Source organism: Brachyhypopomus gauderio, unplaced genomic scaffold (genome assembly GCF_052324685.1).
Source record: "Brachyhypopomus gauderio isolate BG-103 unplaced genomic scaffold, BGAUD_0.2 sc80, whole genome shotgun sequence".
NCBI classification, from domain to species: domain Eukaryota; kingdom Metazoa; phylum Chordata; class Actinopteri; order Gymnotiformes; family Hypopomidae; genus Brachyhypopomus; species Brachyhypopomus gauderio.
This window is the reverse complement of record NW_027506901.1, coordinates 533,912-555,538: the sequence shown is the minus strand read 5'-3', so window position 1 is coordinate 555,538 and position 21,627 is coordinate 533,912. Positions and strand designations below refer to the sequence as shown.

The 21,627-nt window shown below is 44.9% G+C and overlaps 1 protein-coding gene across 5 annotated transcripts in view; it reads left to right on the top strand.

Annotated features, from left to right (window-relative positions):
* The first annotated feature begins 301 nt into the window (after nucleotides 1-301).
* Nucleotides 302-21,627, top strand: part of LOC143492613 (uncharacterized) — a 37,953-nt gene continuing 16,627 nt past the window's right edge. The window contains exons 1-11 of one of the 5 annotated variants that reach the window (XM_076990988.1): nucleotides 302-594; nucleotides 7,007-7,203; nucleotides 7,367-7,441; nucleotides 7,577-7,660; nucleotides 7,918-8,001; nucleotides 8,259-8,342; nucleotides 20,141-20,224; nucleotides 20,444-20,527; nucleotides 20,841-20,903; nucleotides 21,007-21,069; nucleotides 21,162-21,284. In XM_076990988.1, coding sequence (XP_076847103.1) covers nucleotides 7,011-7,203; nucleotides 7,367-7,441; nucleotides 7,577-7,660; nucleotides 7,918-8,001; nucleotides 8,259-8,342; nucleotides 20,141-20,224; nucleotides 20,444-20,527; nucleotides 20,841-20,903; nucleotides 21,007-21,069; nucleotides 21,162-21,284 — 937 coding nt within the window. In that variant the 5' untranslated portion in view covers nucleotides 302-594; nucleotides 7,007-7,010. Of the gene's footprint in view, nucleotides 595-7,006; nucleotides 7,204-7,366; nucleotides 7,442-7,576; nucleotides 7,661-7,917; nucleotides 8,002-8,258; nucleotides 8,343-8,899; nucleotides 9,023-9,397; nucleotides 9,819-20,140; nucleotides 20,225-20,443; nucleotides 20,528-20,840; nucleotides 20,904-21,006; nucleotides 21,070-21,161; nucleotides 21,285-21,627 lie in introns of those variants that run through there. The other 4 variants (XM_076990991.1, XM_076990989.1, XM_076990992.1 and 1 more) reach the window with 4 other exon arrangements.

The window sequence follows — 21,627 nt, the reverse complement described above, 5'->3', positions numbered from 1 at the left end:
AAAACATTCACATAAACTATTGTCTAATTACAATTCAATTCTAACTATTATCATCATCTCTGGTGTTCTCATTTATTAGAATGTTTTGGAAATTTTTAAGACCTTTTAAATTATTCACATGTATTTAACACGCAAGATACAATTTTGCAATTAAGATAACTGACACAACATTAGATGAACCTCATGCTGATAACATACTGAATTTTAGTAAGATTTGACAGAGAGGAAAGGTTACACAAAGGTGTTTCTTAAACATAAATGATGTTGATGCTTCACAACATAATTGCAAGTGTACTGCAGAGGGTTAGATTCATAGCTTAATGAGACTTATGGACGTTACTAAACCTTCTGCAAAGAAAGAAGACATTTGAAGAGCAGTGACCTCCTAGAAGCTGCAGGATCAAACAGGTGGACTCCTCCACTTCAGGGTTCCTCCTGTAGGAAAGCAAATGTGGTAAGAAGCATCACTGCCTTATTTGGCAGTGGAACAAAGGAGGAAGTGTGAGTGGCCTCATCATGGTAAGATCTGAGAACTGCTCATCTCAGTAGGTGTATAAGAAGAGCAGTTTATCTCCACACACTGAGAGAGGTGGTTGTAGGTACCATGCTAAACCAGCAGGTGGCAGTACCACTGGCAACATATTGAACAAGCTTGCTTTGACGGAAGTAAGGGTGTGTCTACAGTTCAGGTGTTTAAATACCCTGAACAGCCATTCATCTCTCTCTCTCTGGTTTGACCGACACATAGGTTAGACCTATTAAAGAGAGGCTCCGCCACTCCTCTCTCTCCGGTTTTTCTTTGAGAACACGCGAACTTTGCAACGACTAACGGCAAACAGCTGAAAGTCGTATTACTTAATTAACGAGCCCGAGTTATGGTGCAATCTAACCAGCAACCGATCAACGTTACCGCGACAACAGATTCACCGAACGACTTCAATCAAGCTTGCTAACGCGGCCACACGGACTGAAACAAAGGCGATCAACTCCCTGTTGTTAAACCGTGAACGAGACTCGCGTTCCTGGACGATTCCCCAGCACACCTGGACGACGTCGTTTAATCAACGAGGAGCCTGCGGTGGAAATTCCCTCCTAATTCCAGGAGAATTCAGGGAGGACGACACTACCCCAAATCCTCAACACGTGAGACTCTTAACGCTGGGCATAGTTTATAAAAGGGCAAAGTTATTTGAACTGTAGAGTTAACCAAGCTTTCTGTTAATACATTCTGAATGTGTTTAACTTTATTTTCATAATCTTCATCAAGATTTGTACATACAAAGTTCTCTTTGCTGTGCATGCCACCATCTTTTATTTATCTGATTAATGGACAACTTGTAGTCTTCCCCATTCTCAGACACATCACATTAATTTTTAGTTATTAAGCCAGCTCCATTACTCTTTGTTCTGACCACGTTGGAATAAACCAGCTGAGCTAATTAACACAGTCGCGCTGCTCTACTGTTTAAAGTCGGCGCCATTTTAGTTGCTTTGTTCTCTATAGGAGAACTGAAACTACAACTCCCGCCTCCTCACACGCGCACAAGCGCGTGCACACATTACTCTCCTCCCCTTTTTACACACACACACACACACACACACACTAGATACCCAGTCTTCACTGTAAATGTACTGATCCTTGTTGATGCCGTTTGTTTTAGAATAGTTAGTTTTAAATAAATGTATCATTTATTTTCACCAAATTGTCTGTGTTGATGTCATTCAAAAGTGGTTGTTGCCAAAACCTCCAAAGAATTCATAGTTAAATCCTTCAGATACCAAACCATTAATTACCCTTAGTTAATAACTAAATGTTATGGTTCTGGTATAATTAGAATATGAGACTGATTCTAAATTAATGAGACTGATTAATAATTAAGGTAAAACAAATTATATCTACTTTAAAGGATTAGTAGGTGAAACCCCTACATAATTGGTGCCCCGTGTGAGGAAGATTTCTGGCTCAACCATATTTGTTTGATATCGACCATTTTTTCATATCACAGGCTTTCAAGCCATTAGAATAGGACCATCTCCAAATTCGCCAGAAGAGGGCGCCAGAGCGCTTCCTAAGTCTTCCTATAGAGGAAAGCTAATCCTTGGTAACTTTAGTTTGGTGATATCTTGTTCTAATTTGTTTACCATTTGGTTACTATTCACATTCATTGTGCAATCAACTGAAGATCAGTATATTTATTTTACTCATTTAATCTGATTACTTCAATAGTAACTCAGTTGCTTTAACTTGTGTGGCATCCCACTGATTTCCCCTGTACTGCAGAAGTATTGGGATAATTATTTAGCACCGTTATCAGATTTCACAGTCTTTGTATAACTTCACTATTGCAGTCTTTGGTCCAGTGTGCTAGTGTTTAGTTTCAGAGACCGTAATCACCTTTTGCACAATTCTTTTTATCCCAGTTTCAATTTGGCTTGCCTATCTAGGTATTACCCTTTTACCTGCCCACACTTGCCAGACACAGGATCGCGGCACATTAACTAGGCCAGATTGTACTAAAGCTGATTTGATTTAGCCCCTTTTTGAAATAGTCTATAGGTGCACTTAGAGAGACTAACCATGGCTTTCCTAAAGCAGAATACTTGTCCGTCTCTGGTTGTTCAGCTCCTTCAGATGCTTGAACCAGGTAGAAAGGAAGTTGACAAACCTCTAAAGGACTCCTTTGAGGAGACCCCTACCGTTCCAGATGTAGTTTTTAAAATGTTCCTTCTATGTCAGCAGCAGGCTCGCTTAGTAGAGGCACTACGCAAGGAAAATAGACTCCTCAAACAGGACACTGCTAAGCTCAGTTCTGAGGTTGAGCGCCTTCGCCACAACCTCCAACTGACCACTCATGCGCTGAATGACGTGCTCACCGTAAGTGAACGTCACACGGGCTTAACAGAAACTGCCCACCTCCAAAGGGAGAGTGAACTTGCCCGTGCAAGAGCGCAGGATTTCCTTGTAACTAGGTCCGACACCTCTAGACCTTCTAAATTAGTTACAGTAGAAAGCCAATATAGTCAGCACTCCACAGGTGATGATGCACCTGTTGTACGTCCTAAGGCCCCGGCTCCAGTCCCCATGAGCCTTAGGTTAGATGTAACTAGTTCTTCCTCAGAGTATCCATATGATACTACTGACTGTTCAGCTTCTGAAGCTCAAAGTGAAGCCTCTGTGGAGAATCACCCTCCTAGAGCAGATGCCCTGTCTGCATCATCTTGCTACGAGTCAGCAGAGCCCTTTTACTCGTCCCTAGCTTCTGCCCCCTTACTCTTGAGTAACAAAGAGAGTAATACTAATCCTGCTATGTCTTTTGGCCCTCCTTATTCTCTGCATGATGTCCAGACCAGGGACATCCCGTCAGGTACAACAGCTAGGAAGCCTTACTTAAATGCTGAGCATCATTCCACTGACCCACGCACAGGCTGGCGCAGTGACGTACATGTTCCAGCTTCTTCCTCAAGGAGAAATGCAGGTATTTCTCAACTTGAGATGCGCAAAGGCTCACTGTTGCCCCCTATGGACAGAGACCAGGAAGGTAGAAAGCATGCTGGTGACCATTATCCTCCGCATGATGTCCAGACCAGGGACATCTCATTAGGTACCACAGTTAAGAAGCCTTGTATGAATGCTGAGCATCATTCCACTGACCCACGCACAGGCTGGCACAGTGACGTACATGCTCCAGCTGTTTCCTCAAGAGGAAATGCAGAAATTTCCCAACTTGAGATGCACAAAGGCTCACTGTTGCCCCCTATAGACACAGAGCAGGACGGCAGAAGGCATGCTGATGTACACCACTGGCAGAACGTACAGACAAGGGACGTCTCACCAGGTAGAGCAGATAACAGGCCTTACTTAAACGCTGAGCATCATTCCACTGACCCACGCACAGGCTGGCACAGTGACGTACATGCTACAGCTTTTTCCTCAAGGAGAAATACAGATATTTCTCAACTTGAGATGCATAAAGGCTCATTACTGCCACCTAGGCACAGAGAGACAGGAGGCAGTAGGCATCCTATTGACCAAGAGTTACACCACTTGGATAGTGAAGGTCCACCTTCCTATTCTAATAGACATGTCCTTGAACATTTCCCTCGGTTAAAGTTACTAGATTCACTAGCCAAGGACATGGAGCCATTCGACCCAGCAAGGTCAAACTACCATGTTGAAGACTACCTCAAAGAAATTGAGCGTAGCCTCTCGGACTTGCCTTATGCAACCGAACAAGAGAAAGTGAAGCTAATTTGGAAAACCACCTCTAGATCAGTTCACACGTTCATAGAGTCACAGCCGTTTTCCATTAGGGACAGTTACACTCAGCTTTGTAAAGCCCTCGCTGAGGAGTATTCCCCTTTCTTTGACGAAGCGTCAGCATTCATGTCGGCCATTAAAATTAAGCACAAGCGTTCAGAGCATCCCAGAGATTACTTTAATCGCTTGAAACAAACATTTTTCCAGGGAAGAAATGGACCAGGTCTCACAGAAGACCGAACCTTCAAATCCCTATTTTTGCATAATCTCCACCCTTGTGTGAGAACCCATGTCACACTTTTAGCACGCCAAGGTGACCTGTCGATGCGTGAGATCAGAAAGACCACGCAGACAGTTTGGGAGACTGTTGTGCAGCCCAGTCTGCCTGAAGGAGACTCCAAAGAGCTCCAAGATCCTCCCTATGCTTTCCCTGTAAATTCAGACACTGTTATTTCTGCAGGCCCCTCTCACTACTCTCGCCACAGGGACAGAGCCAAGAGGTGGAAAGAGAGGCAGAACCAGTGGAAGGGGGGACAGCCATAGATAAAGATCAGTTAGTGGACCTCCAGCCTGAGCCAGGGGGGAGGTAGAACTGACTTTATATGAAGTTACATGTAAACCTTCAGCCTGTAAACATGTAGCTATGTTTCCAGATCTCTAACCCTTTAAAAGGGAGATGTTCCTGGCATCATCTCCGCTCACAGTTCTGCATTCTCAATGCAATAGGTTCTTTACTAAGGGGGGTGTACCCGGCGTTACCTCCTAACTTCTACATTTTACCCCTCACACAGATCTTATTCTCTCCTCTACCAGTATAGCAAGTGTGAGATACTTAAATACTTGTCTATCATGGGATAGGATGAGGCATTACACCTCAGTTAAACCCCCATTTACATTTTACTAGATCTCACAAGAAGCCACACTCTAACTGGACATTAACCCAAATGTTTTAGTCCAGCAAGATCTTTCCTTTAAAGCATTGTTAGGTTTGTTCCAGCCAACAGACTAACACCAACATGTGCTAACTCCACACCTTTCTCCATGCCTGATGTATTTCCTCTTTTCCATCAAAGGCATTTAATCCTGCATGTGACCTTGTTTTCTTATTGTAAAGCCAAGAGAAATCTAAGCCATGCATTAGTATCCTTTCATTGTTTTTCTTGATTTGGTTAACCTTAGTTACTGTTCAAGAACTGCCCAGTAGTGAACTTGTTGCCCAGATGTGTCTCTACAGCGTCTCCCAGCCATCTCATGGATAATGCTATGGGTGGGATGGACAACTTGACTCATGGAATTGATCACCTCCCAGTGGATGCTACAGGGAACAAGGACTGCATGGATAACCTTTTGTGCTCTTCAGGACTGTGACGTCAGCCCCAGTCTGAAGACCAAGGGGGGAATGTAGGTACCATGCTAAACCAGCAGGTGGCAGTACCACTGGCAACATATTGAACAAGCTTGCTTTGACGGAAGTAAGGGTGTGTCTACAGTTCAGGTGTTTAAATACCCTGAACAGCCATTCATCTCTCTCTCTCTGGTTTGACCGACACATAGGTTAGACCTATTAAAGAGAGGCTCCGCCACTCCTCTCTCTCCGGTTTTTCTTTGAGAACACGCGAACTTTGCAACGACTAACGGCAAACAGCTGAAAGTCGTATTACTTAATTAACGAGCCCGAGTTATGGTGCAATCTAACCAGCAACCGATCAACGTTACCGCGACAACAGATTCACCGAACGACTTCAATCAAGCTTGCTAACGCGGCCACACGGACTGAAACAAAGGCGATCAACTCCCTGTTGTTAAACCGTGAACGAGACTCGCGTTCCTGGACGATTCCCCAGCACACCTGGACGACGTCGTTTAATCAACGAGGAGCCTGCGGTGGAAATTCCCTCCTAATTCCAGGAGAATTCAGGGAGGACGACACTACCCCAAATCCTCAACACGTGAGACTCTTAACGCTGGGCATAGTTTATAAAAGGGCAAAGTTATTTGAACTGTAGAGTTAACCAAGCTTTCTGTTAATACATTCTGAATGTGTTTAACTTTATTTTCATAATCTTCATCAAGATTTGTACATACAAAGTTCTCTTTGCTGTGCATGCCACCATCTTTTATTTATCTGATTAATGGACAACTTGTAGTCTTCCCCATTCTCAGACACATCACATTAATTTTTAGTTATTAAGCCAGCTCCATTACTCTTTGTTCTGACCACGTTGGAATAAACCAGCTGAGCTAATTAACACAGTCGCGCTGCTCTACTGTTTAAAGTCGGCGCCATTTTAGTTGCTTTGTTCTCTATAGGAGAACTGAAACTACAACTCCCGCCTCCTCACACGCGCACAAGCGCGTGCACACATTACTCTCCTCCCCTTTTTACACACACACACACACACACACACACACACACACTAGATACCCAGTCTTCACTGTAAATGTACTGATCCTTGTTGATGCCGTTTGTTTTAGAATAGTTAGTTTTAAATAAATGTATCATTTATTTTCACCAAATTGTCTGTGTTGATGTCATTCAAAAGTGGTTGTTGCCAAAACCTCCAAAGAATTCATAGTTAAATCCTTCAGATACCAAACCATTAATTACCCTTAGTTAATAACTAAATGTTATGGTTCTGGTATAATTAGAATATGAGACTGATTCTAAATTAATGAGACTGATTAATAATTAAGGTAAAACAAATTATATCTACTTTAAAGGATTAGTAGGTGAAACCCCTACATGGTCAAGATGAAGAGAAGTGTTGTTGTAACTCTACTGCTGCTGGTCCACAACAGCCTGCAGGAAGCTGAAAGTGCTGAAGCTTCAAATCCAACAAACCTCCATACTGAGTTGAAGCAGCTTAAAGACACCATGTACCAGCAAGGAACCGCTCTGGTGGAGCTGAAGACGGAGATGAAATACGTGCAGCAGGAAAACACGGGTAAGAGTGATTTGGTGCTTTTTCTGTTTGGATGTTCAGATATATAACAACAGTAACTATTCACCAAATAAAGATTTAGATATTTTTTGGTTTTCCAATTTTGTCTTAAACAACTGAAACATTTGACATCATGGTTTGAGTTCAATGATCAATTCTTTGCCAGCCCTGAAGAACAAAATGAACAAGAGAAGCAAACAAATGAAGAATAAAGTGGAGATCTTGAATAAAGAAATTTCAGGTATTGGTGTTCATGGACAGAGCTTATCTAACAAAAAACACAAGAGGTGTAGATTATACAAATGTACATGTACAACATTTATATATATATTTGCTGAGTTTTCCCCAGTGAACAGACTTGTTTTCCGTCTTTCAGGACAGACAGCTGAGATGTCTGCTGTGAAGGACAGGTTAGCAGCCTCCGAAGGTGAAGTTAAAAGGCTGAAGAATCAGAACACAGGTAAATAAATACGATTGTCATGCCTCAATCAACACTCAGCCAGGAATCCACCAATCACACCTCACGGCCACGCCCCCTTACCAATCACCTGCTTATTATCATCTACACCTGCTCTTTCTTAATTTCCTCCCTATTTATCTGTTCTACTCTAGTGTCCCCACAGCTGTGGGCAGAGTGGTTCTGTTGGGCATTTTTATAAAACGTTTAAATATTTGGTGAGTTTTCCCCAGTAAACAGATTTGTTTTCCTTCTTTCAGCACAGACAGCTGAGATGTCTGCTGTGAAGGACAGGTTAGCAGCATCTGAAGGTGAAGTTAAAAGCCTGAAGAAACAGAACACAGGTAAATAAATACGATCGTCATGCCTCAGTCAACACTCAGCCAGGAATCCACCAATCACACCTCACGGCCACGCCCCCTTACCAATCACCTGCTTATTATCACCGACACCTGCTCTTTCTTAATTTCCTCCCTATTTATCTCTTCTACTCTAGTGTCCCCACAGCTGTGGGCAGAGTGGTTCTGTTGGGCATTTTTATAAAACGTTTAAATATTTGGTGAGTTTTCCCCAGTAAACAGATTTGTTTTCCTTCTTTCAGCACAGACAGCTGAGATGTCTGCTGTGAAGGACAGGTTAGCAGCATCTGAAGGTGAAGTTAAAAGCCTGAAGAAACAGAACACAGGTAAATAAATACGATTGTCATGCCTCAGTCAACATCTCAGCCAGGAATCCACCAATCACACCTCACGGCCACGCCCCCTTACCAATCACCTGCTTATTAATTATCACCTACACCTGTTCCTTCTTAATTTCCTCCCTATGTATCTCTTCTACTCTAGTGTCCCCACAGCTGTGAGCAGAGTGATTCTGTTGGGCATTTTACCAACACTGCTCTGTTCTACCTGTCTGTGAGAGTCCCCTTTATGTGTTTTGTTATTATTACCATATAATTCACATGTTAATATTTTTGATTTCTGGCTTCATGATCAGCACAGATCCAACCTGACACTGACGACTGCAGGACTCCCTACAGCATACAAACTCACCCTCATGTTCACTTATCATCCTCAATTATGTTCCTCAACAGCCCTTAATGCCAGACTGGCTACTAGTGAAAGTGATGTGGACAGCCTAAAGAAAGACATAGGTAAACTTTAAACCCCTCACTGGTGAACCCACTAGAAGAAGAGTTGTACAAGTCCATGTGTTCTGTGTCACTGATGGTGTTGGACTCTGTAGACAGACCCAAGGTGGCGTTCTCAGCGGCTCTGACTGCAAGTTTGGAATCTTTGAGCAACATGACCAATGTGGTCTACACTCAAGTCATCACAAATGTTGGAGGAGCTTACAGCCCAAGTACAGGTACTCACAACGTGTCTACACATCAGATCAGGAGCAATCAGAACCTTCAGTGTATCACAGATGCAGCCATGGCACTGGAAAACACTGAAGTCAGGCTGGAGTAATAATTCAACTGTGCAGTATTTCTGGAGTAATAGTTCAACTGTGTTGTATTTCTGGAGTAATAATTCAACTGCAGTATTTCTGGAGTATTTTTGGAATATAAGGCTGATTCATATGCAGAATGAAACTCCAAATTTCAATACTAGAATATTAGATTTCTAGTGGTTGATTATGATTCAATCTGATGTTTGAATGAATCAGCAGTTCATAGCCTTGTTCATTCTTTAATTATTTATAAGTTCATAAGTGTAAAAGATGTTTGTCTTATTTCAGGAATGTTTACAGCTCCTGTCAGAGGAGTCTACTACTTCAGGTTCACCACTTGCTCAGGATATCCTGGTAAATATTATTCAGGTGTTTGTCTGTACAAGAACAGTAATTATCTGCTGTACCTTCCTGAGCATAATTCCGATGGCAACGTCCGATACATCACTGGTGGCCTGACACTGCAACTGGAGCCTGGAGATGTAGTTAACATACGCTTACCACAAAGATTTAAGCTGTTTGAACCGCCCAGCAATCGAAACACTTTTAGTGGCTTCCTAATCTTTACTATGTGAGTTCTTTGGTTGATATTTTTGGTGTGAAGTCATCTTAAAGCTTTAATACTGATCTTATTTTTGGCAATTTGTTTTCCATTCTGTATTTCTGGCTCGGAAAAGACATTTAAAATAAATAATCTGATCTGGTTGTATAATAAATGAAGTCTCATTATTTTAAATATGCAGATTACCACCTTCTGGTCTAATGGCAGATTTACTGTGTGATTTCAAGTTTAAATCCAAAGGTAGACTCATAACTGTCACGGTGGGGAGGCCGGGTCGCCACCAGAGGGCGCAGGCCACAGCTCGCACTGCCTCACCACACACGCCCTCGAGCACCAGACCACTCCCTCGGTCCCAGTCACCACATTACTAACACCTGTCGGTAATTATGTTGTGCACCTTTTATACCCCGCAGGTCGTTCGGTCCAGTGCTGCACATTGCCCCGTCAGAGCTCTACGCTGGACCTCTCTGGCTTCTCTTGTAGCTAGTACCTTGTTTCGGCTATTGAAGCTTTTCTGTTTGCACACTGAACAGCATGGATAATAAAGACCATTCTGTACAACCCTCGCCTTCGGCCGCCTCTGTTCCCGCGTCACAGAATGTGCAGCCTGGAGCGGCCGGAGGCGAGGAGCCCTCCCCTCTGGAGATTCTTGCTCATCAGGGGAGGGCTCTAGGTAAGCAGCAGCAGGAGCTCCAGGAGCTCCGTGCGGTTCTCGCGACACTCACCACTTGCATGCAGAGTTTATCTGTGCAGGCTACCACGGAGAGAACCAGACCGACCAGAGCTCTCATCGCCCCTCCCGAGCCATATGGAGGGGATCCCGAGCGCTGCGAAGGTTTTCTGGTGCAGTGCCAGCTGCACTTCGCCAGTGGTCCGCAGCTCGGGGACGGAGAAAAAGTAGCGTTCGTGGTGTCACGCCTGAAAGAGAAGGCTTTAGACTGGGGCGCGGCCCAGCTCACCGCCAACGCACCGTTTGTTACTAACTATGATAATTTCATTCAAGAATTCAAGGCGGTGTTTAACCATCCTAGGAGAGGGAGAGCGTGCGGACAGAGTCTGCTACAGCTGCGCCAGGGCAGCCGCAGCGCAGCGGAGCACGCCCTTGAATTCCGCACCCTGGCGGCTCGGACAGGGTGGAATGACGCTGCCCTGACGGACGTTTTTTTGGCCGGACTGAAGCCAGAGCTGAAGGCAGAGTTATCCTGTCGGCCAGAGGAGCTGGGGTTCAACCAGGTGGTACACCTAGCCATCACGTTTGACCGACTCCTCCAAGAGAGAAAGGGAGGCGCTTCTCTATCCGTCACCCCGCAGGTTCCCGTGTCGGCACCACCCCGTGAGACGACTGCCGCTGAACCCATGGAGATGGGCGAGACCGCTCCCCTCCGGAGGAACACCGGCTTCAGGAGGGGACGGGCTCGGGTGAGTAATTCCTTATTGGGCAATTTATTGACGTGGCAGGTCTCAGTGTCTCACGGGGAGGTGTCTCTGGATCTCTTTGCCCTAGTGGACTCGGGAGCCTCGGGGAACATCATGAGGAGAAGCGTAGCGGATCGGCTGGGTGTGCCACTGAAACGACTGGCGGAACCTCGACGCGTGCGGGCACTGGACGGACGGCCTGTGGGCGGGGGATTTATATGTTTTCGCACTGCACCTGTTACACTAGTCATACAAGGTCACCAGGAGCAGATTAGTTTTTACATCCTCCCCTACACACGTCACCCACTCACGTTAGGTCTCCCCTGGTTAAGATTGCACAACCCGGTGATAGACTGGAATAAGGGAAGCCTGTTAAAATGGGTTGCGCCTCTGCGGGGCGCTCGGTCCTCTCCCCGTGTGTTTGCTCAATCCACCAGCATCGAGAGCCCTAACATCAAGACCAACCAGGTTATCCCTGCTCCATATAAGGACCTGGCAGAGGTTTTCAGTTCCTCCAAAGCTGCACAGCTTCCCCCTCACCGTTCTTGGGACTGTCACGTCACGCTTAAGCCCGGTTCCACTCCTCCGCGCGGTCGCGTCTACCCGCTGTCACAAGAGGAGGAGAAGGTAATGGATCAGTATATTAAGGAGGCACTCGCACAAGGTTATATCACTCCCTCCACTTCGCCTGCCTCAGCCAGCGTCTTTTTCGTTAAGAAAAAGGATGGGGGGTTGAGGCCATGCGTGGATTATCGAGGGCTCAATTCCCTCTTAGTGAATTTCTCCTACCCGCTGCCGCTGGTGCCTTCGGCACTAGAGCAGTTGCGGTCAGCGAGAATTTTCACTAAACTCGATCTACGCAGCGCCTACAATCTCATCCGCATTCGCAAGGGGGATGAGTGGAAGACGGCGTTTAGCACTACGACCGGGCATTACGAGTACCGCGTCTTGCCCTACGGCTTGGCGTCGGCTCCGTCGTTCTTCCAGGCGTTTATTAACGAGGTCCTGAGGGAATATTTGAATGGATGTGTTGTCGCCTATATTGATGATATTTTGATCTATTCACAAACCCCGGACCAACACGTGCGTGATGTGCGCGCTGTCCTGGGCACGCTCCTGCGCAATAACCTATATTGCAAGCTGGAGAAGTGCGAGTTCCACCTTTGCGAGGTGAACTTCCTGGGTTACACCATCAGGCCAGGCTCCGTTCACATGCAGTCAGGTAAGGTGGATGCGGTCGTGAAATGGACTCAGCCTCACACGCGGTGCGAGCTTCAGAGGTTTCTGGGCTTCGCAAATTTTTACAGGCGGTTCATTCGCGGGTATAGCCAAATCGCGAGGCCACTTACTGATCTGTTACGGGGGGGAAGAAAAAAGTTGAGCTGGACAACAGAGGCTACGAGGGCGTTTGGCGACCTTAAGAAGGCTTTTATACAAGCGCCCGTACTACACCAACCCGATCCCAACAAGCCGTTCATAGTGGAGATAGACGCCTCCAACGTTGGTGTAGGTGCTGTGCTGTCTCAACGCCCGAAGAAAAACAGCTCGCTCAGACCGATAGCCTTCTATTCCAAAAAGCTAACCGCAGCGGAACGTAACTACGGTGTGGGCGACCGTGAGCTGCTAGCTATGCGCAAGGCTTTCGGCGAGTGGCGTCACTGGCTCGAGGGGGCGAGACACCCTTTTACAGTCGTCACCGACCATAAGAACCTCGAATACATAAAAACCACCAAACGCATGAACGCTCGCCAAGCTCGGTGGTCACTGTTCTTCTCCAGGTTCCGCTTCCAGGTTACTTACCGGCCTGGGGAGAAGAACCAGCGAGCAGATGCATTATCCAGGTCCTTCCCGGGCAGTAAGGACTCCACCAGTGATGAGCCGGTGATAAGCCCTGAGTGTTTCCTGGGAACTGTGGATTGGGAGATTGACAGGGCGATTGCTGCAGCTAATCCACATCCGAGCTGTCCACCGCACCGCAGGTACGTGCCTCCCGCACAGCGCACTGCCCTTATCAACTGGGCACACACGTCGGTGGGAACAGGACACCCCGGGGCTTCCAAGACAGCCCAGTTATTAGGAGCCAGGTATTGGTGGCCTGGGTTACACCGTGACGTGTTGAACCACGTAGCCTCCTGCGCTGTGTGTGCGCGTAGCAAGGTGCCGAGGACTCCTCCAGCGGGCAAGCTCCTTCCTCTCCCTGTGCCAGAACAGCCGTGGACGCACATCGCCCTTGACTTCATCACCGATCTCCCTCCATCCGAAGGTAACACAGTCATATTGGTGGTGATAGACAGATTTTCAAAGATGGTTCGGTTCCTCCCTCTGCCTGGCCTGCCCACCGCGTGGGAGACGGCGGACCTTCTGTTCCGGCACATATTCCGGCAGTTCGGTCTGCCGGAGGATATTGTGTCGGACAGGGGCCCGCAGTTTACCTCGCGTGTGTGGCGGGAGTTCCTGTCTAAACTGAACGTGACTGTCAGCCTAACATCTGGATATCACCCTCAGGCCAACGGACAGGTGGAGCGCGCCAATCAGGAAGTAGGACGGTTCCTGCGCGCTTACTGTAGTGAGCACACAGACACGTGGTGCGCCCTGCTGCCATGGGCTGAATACGCACAAAACTCCCTTACCCATTCCAGCACGGGGAAAACGCCATTCGAGTGCGTGTTCGGCCGTCAACCACCTCTGTACCCCTGGAACGTCGCCTCCTCTGATCAGCCAGTTGTCGAGGAGTGGTGCAGACGGAGCGAGAGGGTGTGGGAGGACACCCATCGGCGCCTGAGGGAAGCTATCAGACGGTTCAAACATAAGGCGGACCGCAGAAGGAGCGAGGCTCCCTCCTACCAGGTGGGTGACAAGGTGTGGGTGTCCACCGGAGATGGACGCCTGGGTAGGAGGGGTAAGCTAGGGGAGAAGTACGCGGGTCCCTACATCATCCTCAAGCGCGTCAATCCAGTGACGTACAAGATCAGCCTGCCCGAAGACCGACGCGCTTCCCGCGCGTTTCACGTGTCCGCCTTAAAACCGTACAGACAGGGGCCCTTGGAGGACGTGGTGACGACAGCGCCGCCCTCTCCGCTGCAGCTATCTGACGGTCCTGCCTACCTTGTGGAGCGGCTGGTGGACTCCCGACGTCGCAAGGGAAAGATGCAGTACCTGGTGGACTGGGTTGGCTACGGTCCCGAGGAACGTTCTTGGATTCCGGCCTCCCAGGTCCTGGGCTCCTCCCTCATCGCCGACTTCCACCGAGAGCATCCGGACCGGCCGGCCCCGAGGAGACCAGGGCGGCCTCGTGGTGGTCGGCGGGAGGAGCCCTTGGGGAGGGGCTCTGTCACGGTGGGGAGGCCGGGTCGCCACCAGAGGGCGCAGGCCACAGCTCGCACTGCCTCACCACACACGCCCTCGAGCACCAGACCACTCCCTCGGTCCCAGTCACCACATTACTAACACCTGTCGGTAATTATGTTGTGCACCTTTTATACCCCGCAGGTCGTTCGGTCCAGTGCTGCACATTGCCCCGTCAGAGCTCTACGCTGGACCTCTCTGGCTTCTCTTGTAGCTAGTACCTTGTTTCGGCTATTGAAGCTTTTCTGTTTGCACACTGAACAGCATGGATAATAAAGACCATTCTGTACAACCCTCGCCTTCGGCCGCCTCTGTTCCCGCGTCACAATAACAGAATCAAAACAAACTATAAAAACACTGGAAATATGTCTAATCATTTCCAAAATGTTTTCATGTTTGCTAATGTACTAAGAAAATAGACTTATGGCTAAATGTGTTACAGTGAAAGTGCAAAAAATATGTAAAGAACAGTCTGAGCACACTGTGTATTGGGAGAAATCTGTATGAATGGTGTTGAGAGCAGTGAGAGTGAATCAGTGCTGCACTAGGAACATGTAGAGGAGCTGGACGAACTCCAGGAGATGTACAGAGTGTTGGTGTCCACAGCCTCTTACTCAACCTCAGTGCACAGAGGAGGTGTGTGTGTGTGTGTGTGTGTGTGTGTGTGTGTGTGTGTGTGTGTGTGTGTGTGTGTGTGTGTGTGTGTGTGTGTGTGTGTGTGTGTGTGTGTGTGTGTGTGTGTGTGGAGAGGGGCGAGAGGGGCGAGAGGGGAGATCCAAAGGTGAGAGGGGTGTGTGAGAGAGAGAAGGTTAGAGGGGTGAACCACAAGGAGTGTCTCAGGGTCAGGGGGAGAACTTCTGTGAGGTGATGGAGAGGGCAGGGAGTTCCTGTACAGAAGGGAAGGAGAGAAGTAATTGGGCTTACATAGAGAAGAGAACAGTTTCTAGTACTGAGCCCTGGGGCACACGGGGAGAGAGTCTACATGGATTGGATGTGAATCCTCTCCACGTTACCTGATAGATTCAACCAACCAGATTGGATTGGAACCATTTCAATGCAAATCCAGTCACACCAATCTGGAGAGAACAGAGAGGGTGATGGTTTAATATGTCAAAGGAGCCAAAGGTCCAGAAGAACAAAGACAAAAGACTGAAACAAACATGATTTTCATTCCAGATTAAAAAGTGATTTTATTTAGTTCAGCACACACTGCAAAAATACACTCCAAACCTCCTCGGGAAGGAACACCTGTGTTTCAGGAGCTTTGTGAAATGGTTTTCAAATCTGAGCAGCTACACACAAGACAAAATTATGCCAGACGATATATTCACCTTGACCAAAGCCAGGTCTTCTCAATCAGACTCAGATCAGCCTTCTTTAACATGTCACTCTCGTCACTCTACTTATATCACTGTTATGGAGGATGACACTGTAGTAAAGGCTCATTTTTAGAGTCCAGAGTTGGTCATAAAATCAGCACCATCAGTACTGAACACACAGCACGGCTTGTTTAGGTGAGTGGGTTCACTGGACCATTTCCTGGATGTAGTTCCCAGGATAAATGAAGCTTTGCCTCCCGACTTTAACTATTTTAATGTCTCCAGAGTAAATAAGAGAGGTGGTGGTGTTGCATGTTTTTACCATAAAGCATTCCGCTGTAAGCAGATCTCATTAGGGGAACATCCTACGTTTGAATATCTGGCAGTACAACTCAACAGTACTTATTCAGTACTTATTCATTTGATTGTTATCTATCATCCTCCCAGACTACATGCAGATTTTCTTGAAGATTTTGAAGAAATGCTTTCAAGGATTTTAATTGATTTTGATTATGTTTTAATTGCTGGGGATTTTAATATTCACATGGATATATCCACAAATCCAATCACTTCAGAATTCACGAGGATGCTTAACTCTTTTGATCTCATACAGCATGTATCAGGCCCAACTCATAAGCATGGCCACATTTTAGATTTGATCATTTCTAAACGTATAGAAGTTGATAATACTGAAATTACTGATGTTGCAATCTCTGACCATTTTGGTGTATTTTTCAATATGTCATTATCTACTAGAACACTCAGTGAAAAGCGCACAATAACCAAGCGTTATCTCAGTGCTGGCAGTGCCGTGGCCTTCACAGACATGATACAGTCCCTCCCTCCCCTCTCAGAAAATGGGAATGAGCTAGTTGAAACATTCACACACAGAGTTAGAAACTGTATTAATGCTGTGGCACCAAAGGTAACTAAAATAATCTCTGGTAAAATTAAGATGCCCTGGAGAAATACTCCATCTATTGTAAAATTTAGGCAAGATTGTAGGCAGGCTGAGAGACATTGGCACAGGTCAAAATTGCAAGTACATTTTGATATTTATAAAACAACATTGCAGAATTACAACAGTGAAGTGAAATCAGCAAGGAAAAACTATTTCTCTACCTTAATCAATTCATCCAATAATAATTCAGCTGTCTTGTTCAGAAGCATAGATCAGCTAGTAAACCCCACCTCCTGTGGCTTCCCTGAGACTGTTTCAGTTGAAAAATGTGAGGAGTTTGCTATATTTTTTAGGGACAAGATTACTAGTATAAGGCAGAACATAGCAACAAGCACTAATAGACCATCAACCCTTACATCAGTTACTCAGCCTAACTTTAATATGTCTTATTTCCAAGAAGTTGACATGGTAACACTACTTGATGTGATCTCATCACTAAAATCCTCTACTTGTGAACTGGACCCTCTACCAACAAGCTTTTTCAAGCAGGTTCTGAGCTCATTAGCAAATGAAGTTCTAACGATTGTTAATCAGTCTCTGCAATTGGGTGAATTCCCTAAAATTTTTAAAACTGCAATGGTTAAACCACTATTAAAGAACAGAAATCTTGATCCCACAATTCTTAATAATTATCGACCTATATCTAACCTTTCCTTTCTTAGCAAAATAGTTGAATGACTATGTCAAAGTAAATCAAATAAATGACACTTTTCAATCTGGTTTCAGAGCTCTCCACAGCACTGAAACAGCCCTAGTTAAGGTAGCAAATGACTTGAGATTGAATAAGGATGCAGGCAAAATCTCAGTCCTTTTTCTGCTAGATTTAAGCGCTGCTTTTGACACCGTTGATCATGAAATACTTCTTGATCGACTACAGAGCTGGGTAGGCCTTAGTGGCTTAGTCTTAGACTGGTTTAGATCATACCTAACTGGGCGTGATTACTATGTAGCATTAGGTACCTCTTCCTCCACATGTCAAAAAATAATTTGTGGCGTCCCCCAAGGATCAATTCTTGGGCCGTTACTATTCAACCTATATATGCTTCCGTTACCACACATCATTAATAAACATGGTATTAGTTATCATCAATATGCAGATGACACTCAACTGTATATCTCGCTAGAACCTAAAGCCCTAAAATCAATTTGCTCACTGTTTGACTGCATAGATGATATACAGACATGGATGTCTAACAATTTTCTACAGTTAAATAAACAGAAGACAGAGGTTCTTGTTCTTGGCAGTGATTCACAAAGGAATGATGTCCAGACTTATTTAAATCAAATGAATCTGAATGCCAGACAATGTGTTAAGAACCTGGGCGTCACCTTTGATAATCTATTATCCCCTGATCCTTCTGACCTTGTGCAGGTATCGTTGGTATTGGTGCTGTTATTGGTGGTGGTGTGTTGAACACTTGCATAATTGCACTATGTATTATGTAACAAGAAATGTCTACTACTGTAATAGCATTCTTTATGGTTCATCTAACAAAGTCCTCAAAAAACTTCAGTATATTCAAAACTCAGCTGCCCGTCTCCTTACTCACACACGTTCTCATGACCACATTACACCTGTTCTTCAAAAACTTCACTGGCTTCCTGTCCCCCAACGCATACAGTACAAAATGATTCTGCTTACGCACAAGACCCTCCACGGTCAGACCCCCTCTTACCTCACTGATCTTTTACATTTTCATACTCCATCCCGTTGCCTTCGCTCCTCCAATGCCAATCTCCTGTCAATTAGCACTAGGACCAAGCATCGGACCTGGGGTGATAGAGCGTTTTCTGTTGCTGCTCCATCACTTTGGAACTCTCTCCCTCAACAATTACGCGACTGTTCTGACCTACCAACCTTCAAATCACTCCTCAAAACCCATCTGTTTCGATTAGCTTTTAAATTGTAATTTTATTGTTTTATTTTTATTGAGATTTTGTGGCCTTAGTCCTAGCAATTATACTGTTGTTGTTGTTGATGGTGTCTGTTTTATGCTTTTATGTTACTGTGAATACTATTTTAATGTAAAGTGTCTTTGAGGTCTCTAAAAGCGCTATAGAAATAAAATGTATTATTATTATTATTATTAAATGTGGTCATCTTGAGCAACAGTACGTTAACACTGACCTGTGAAATGAGTTGGTATGAATTTGTGATGCAGATAAGATTCCTCATCTCGTCATTGTCAGAGCAGCACAAAGATTGCTCAATACAACCATGAAATGAAACACAGAACACATCATTCACATAAACTATTGACTAATTATGATTCAATGATAACTATTATTGTTATCTCTGGTGTTCTCATTTATTAGAATGTTTTGGAAATCTTTAAGGCCTTTGAAATGATTCACATACATTTAATAACACCCAAGATACAATTTTGCAATCAAGATAACTGACACAGCATTAGATGAACTTCATGCTGATAACATACTGAATTTTAGTAAGATTTGACAGAGAGGAAAGGTTACACAAAGGTGTTTCTTAAACATAAATGATGTTGATGCTTCACAACATAATTGCAAGTGTACTGCAGAGGGTTAGATCCATGGGTTAATGAGACTTATGGATGTTACTAAACCTTCTGCAAAGAAAGAAGACATTTGAAGACCAGTGACCTCCTAGAAGCTGCAGGATCACACAGGTGGACTCCTCCACTTCAGGGTTCCTCCTGTAGGAAAGCAAATGTGGTAAGAAGCATCACTGCCTTATTTGGCAGTGGAACAAAGGAGGAAGTGTGAGTGGCCTCATCATGGTAAGATCTGAGAACTGCTCATCTCAGTAGGTGTATAAGAAGAGCAGTTTATCTCCATACACTGAGAGAGTTGGTCAAGATGAAGAGAAGTGTTGTTGTAACTCTACTGCTGCTGGTCCACAACAGCCTGCAGGAAGCTGAAAGTGCTGAAGCTTCAAATCCAACAAACCTCCATACTGAGTTGAAGCAGCTTAAAGACACTATGTACCAGCAAGGAACCGCTCTGGTGGAGCTGAAGACGGAGATGAAATACGTGCAGCAGGAAAACACGGGTAAGAGTGATTTGGTGCTTTTTCTGTTTGGATGTTCAGATATATAACAACAGTAACTATTCACCAAATAAAGATTTTGATATTTTTTGGTTTTCCAATTTTGTCTTAAACAACTGAAACATTTGAGTTCATGGTTTGAGTTCAATGATAAATTCTTTGCCAGCCCTGAAGAGCAAAATTGCCCAACGGATCAAAAAGACCAAACAAATGGAAAATAAAGTGGAGATCTTGAATAAAGAGATTTCAGGTAATGGAATTAGGTGTTCATGGACAGAGCTTATCTAACAAAAAACACAACATGGGGTGTAGATCATACAAATGAACATGTTGCTTTTATAAAACGTTTAAATATTTGGTGAGTTTTCCCCAGTAAACAGATTTTTTTTCCTTCTTTCAGCACAGACAGCTGAGATGTCTGCTGTGAAGGACAGGTTAGCAGCATCTGAAGGTGAAGTTAAAAGGCTGAAGAAACAGAATGCAGGTAAATAATTATGATTGTCATGCTTCAGTCAACACTTACCAATCACCTGCTTATTAATTATCACCTACACCTGCTCCTTCTTAATTTCCTCCCTATTTATCTCTTCTACTCTAGTGTCCCCACAGCTGTGGGCAGAGTGGTTCTGTTGGACATTTTTATAAAACATTTAAATATTTGGTGAGTTTTCCCCAGTAAACAGATTTGTTTTCCTTCTTTCAGCACAGACAACTGAGATGTCTGCTGTGAAGGACAGATTAGCAGCCTCTGAAGGTGAAGTTAAAAGCCTGAAGATACAGAACACAGGTAAATAAATACGATTGTAATGCCTCAGTCAACACTCAGCCAGGAATCCACCAATCACACCTCATGGCCACGCCCCCTTACCAATCACCTGCTTATTAATTATCACCTACACCTGCTCTTTCTTAATTTCCTCCCTATTTATCTCTTCTACTCTAGTGTCCACACAGCTGTAGGCAGAGTGGTTCTGTTGGGCATTTTACCAACACTGCTCTGTTCTACCTGTCTGTGAGAGTCCCCTTTATGTGTTTTGTTATTATTACCATATAATTCACATGTTAATATTTTTGGTTTCTCTTTATGGCTTCATGAACAGAAACAGAGACTGCACTAGACGCCAGTAAGAATCAAGTAATGATACTGGAGAAAACAAGTGCAGGTAAATGAGCACAGATCCAACCTGACACTGATGACTGCAGGACTCCCTACAGCATACAAACTCCCCCTCATATTCACTTATTCTCAATTATGTTCCTCAACAGCCCTTAATGCCAGACTGGCTACTAGTGAAAGTGATATGGACTATCTGAAAAGAGCAAACATAGGTAAACTTTAAACCCCTCACTGGTGAACCCACTAGGAGAAGAGTTGTACAAGTCCATGTGTTCTGTGTCACTGATGGTGTTGGACTCTGTAGACAGACCCAAGGTGGCGTTCTCAGCAGCTCTGGCTGAAAGTTTTGGACCTGTGAACAGCATCACCAATCTGGTCTACTCTCAAGTCATCACAAATGTTGGAGGAGCTTACAGCCCAAAAACAGGTACTCACAACATGTCTACACATCAGATCAGGAGCGATCAGAACCTTCAGTGTACCACAGATGCAGCCATGGCACTGGAAAACACTGCAGTCAGGCTGGAGTAATAATTCAACTGTGCAGTATTTCTGGAGTAATAGTTCAACTGCAGTATTTCTGGAGTAATACTTCAACTGTGCAGTATTTCTGGATTATTTTTGGAATATAAGGCTGGTTCATATGCAGAATGAAACTCCAAATTTCAAAGCTAGAATATTAGATTTCTAGTGGTTGATTATCAAAAACTGATGTTTGAATGAATCAGCAGTTCATAGCCTTGTTCATTCTTTAATTATAAGTGCATAAT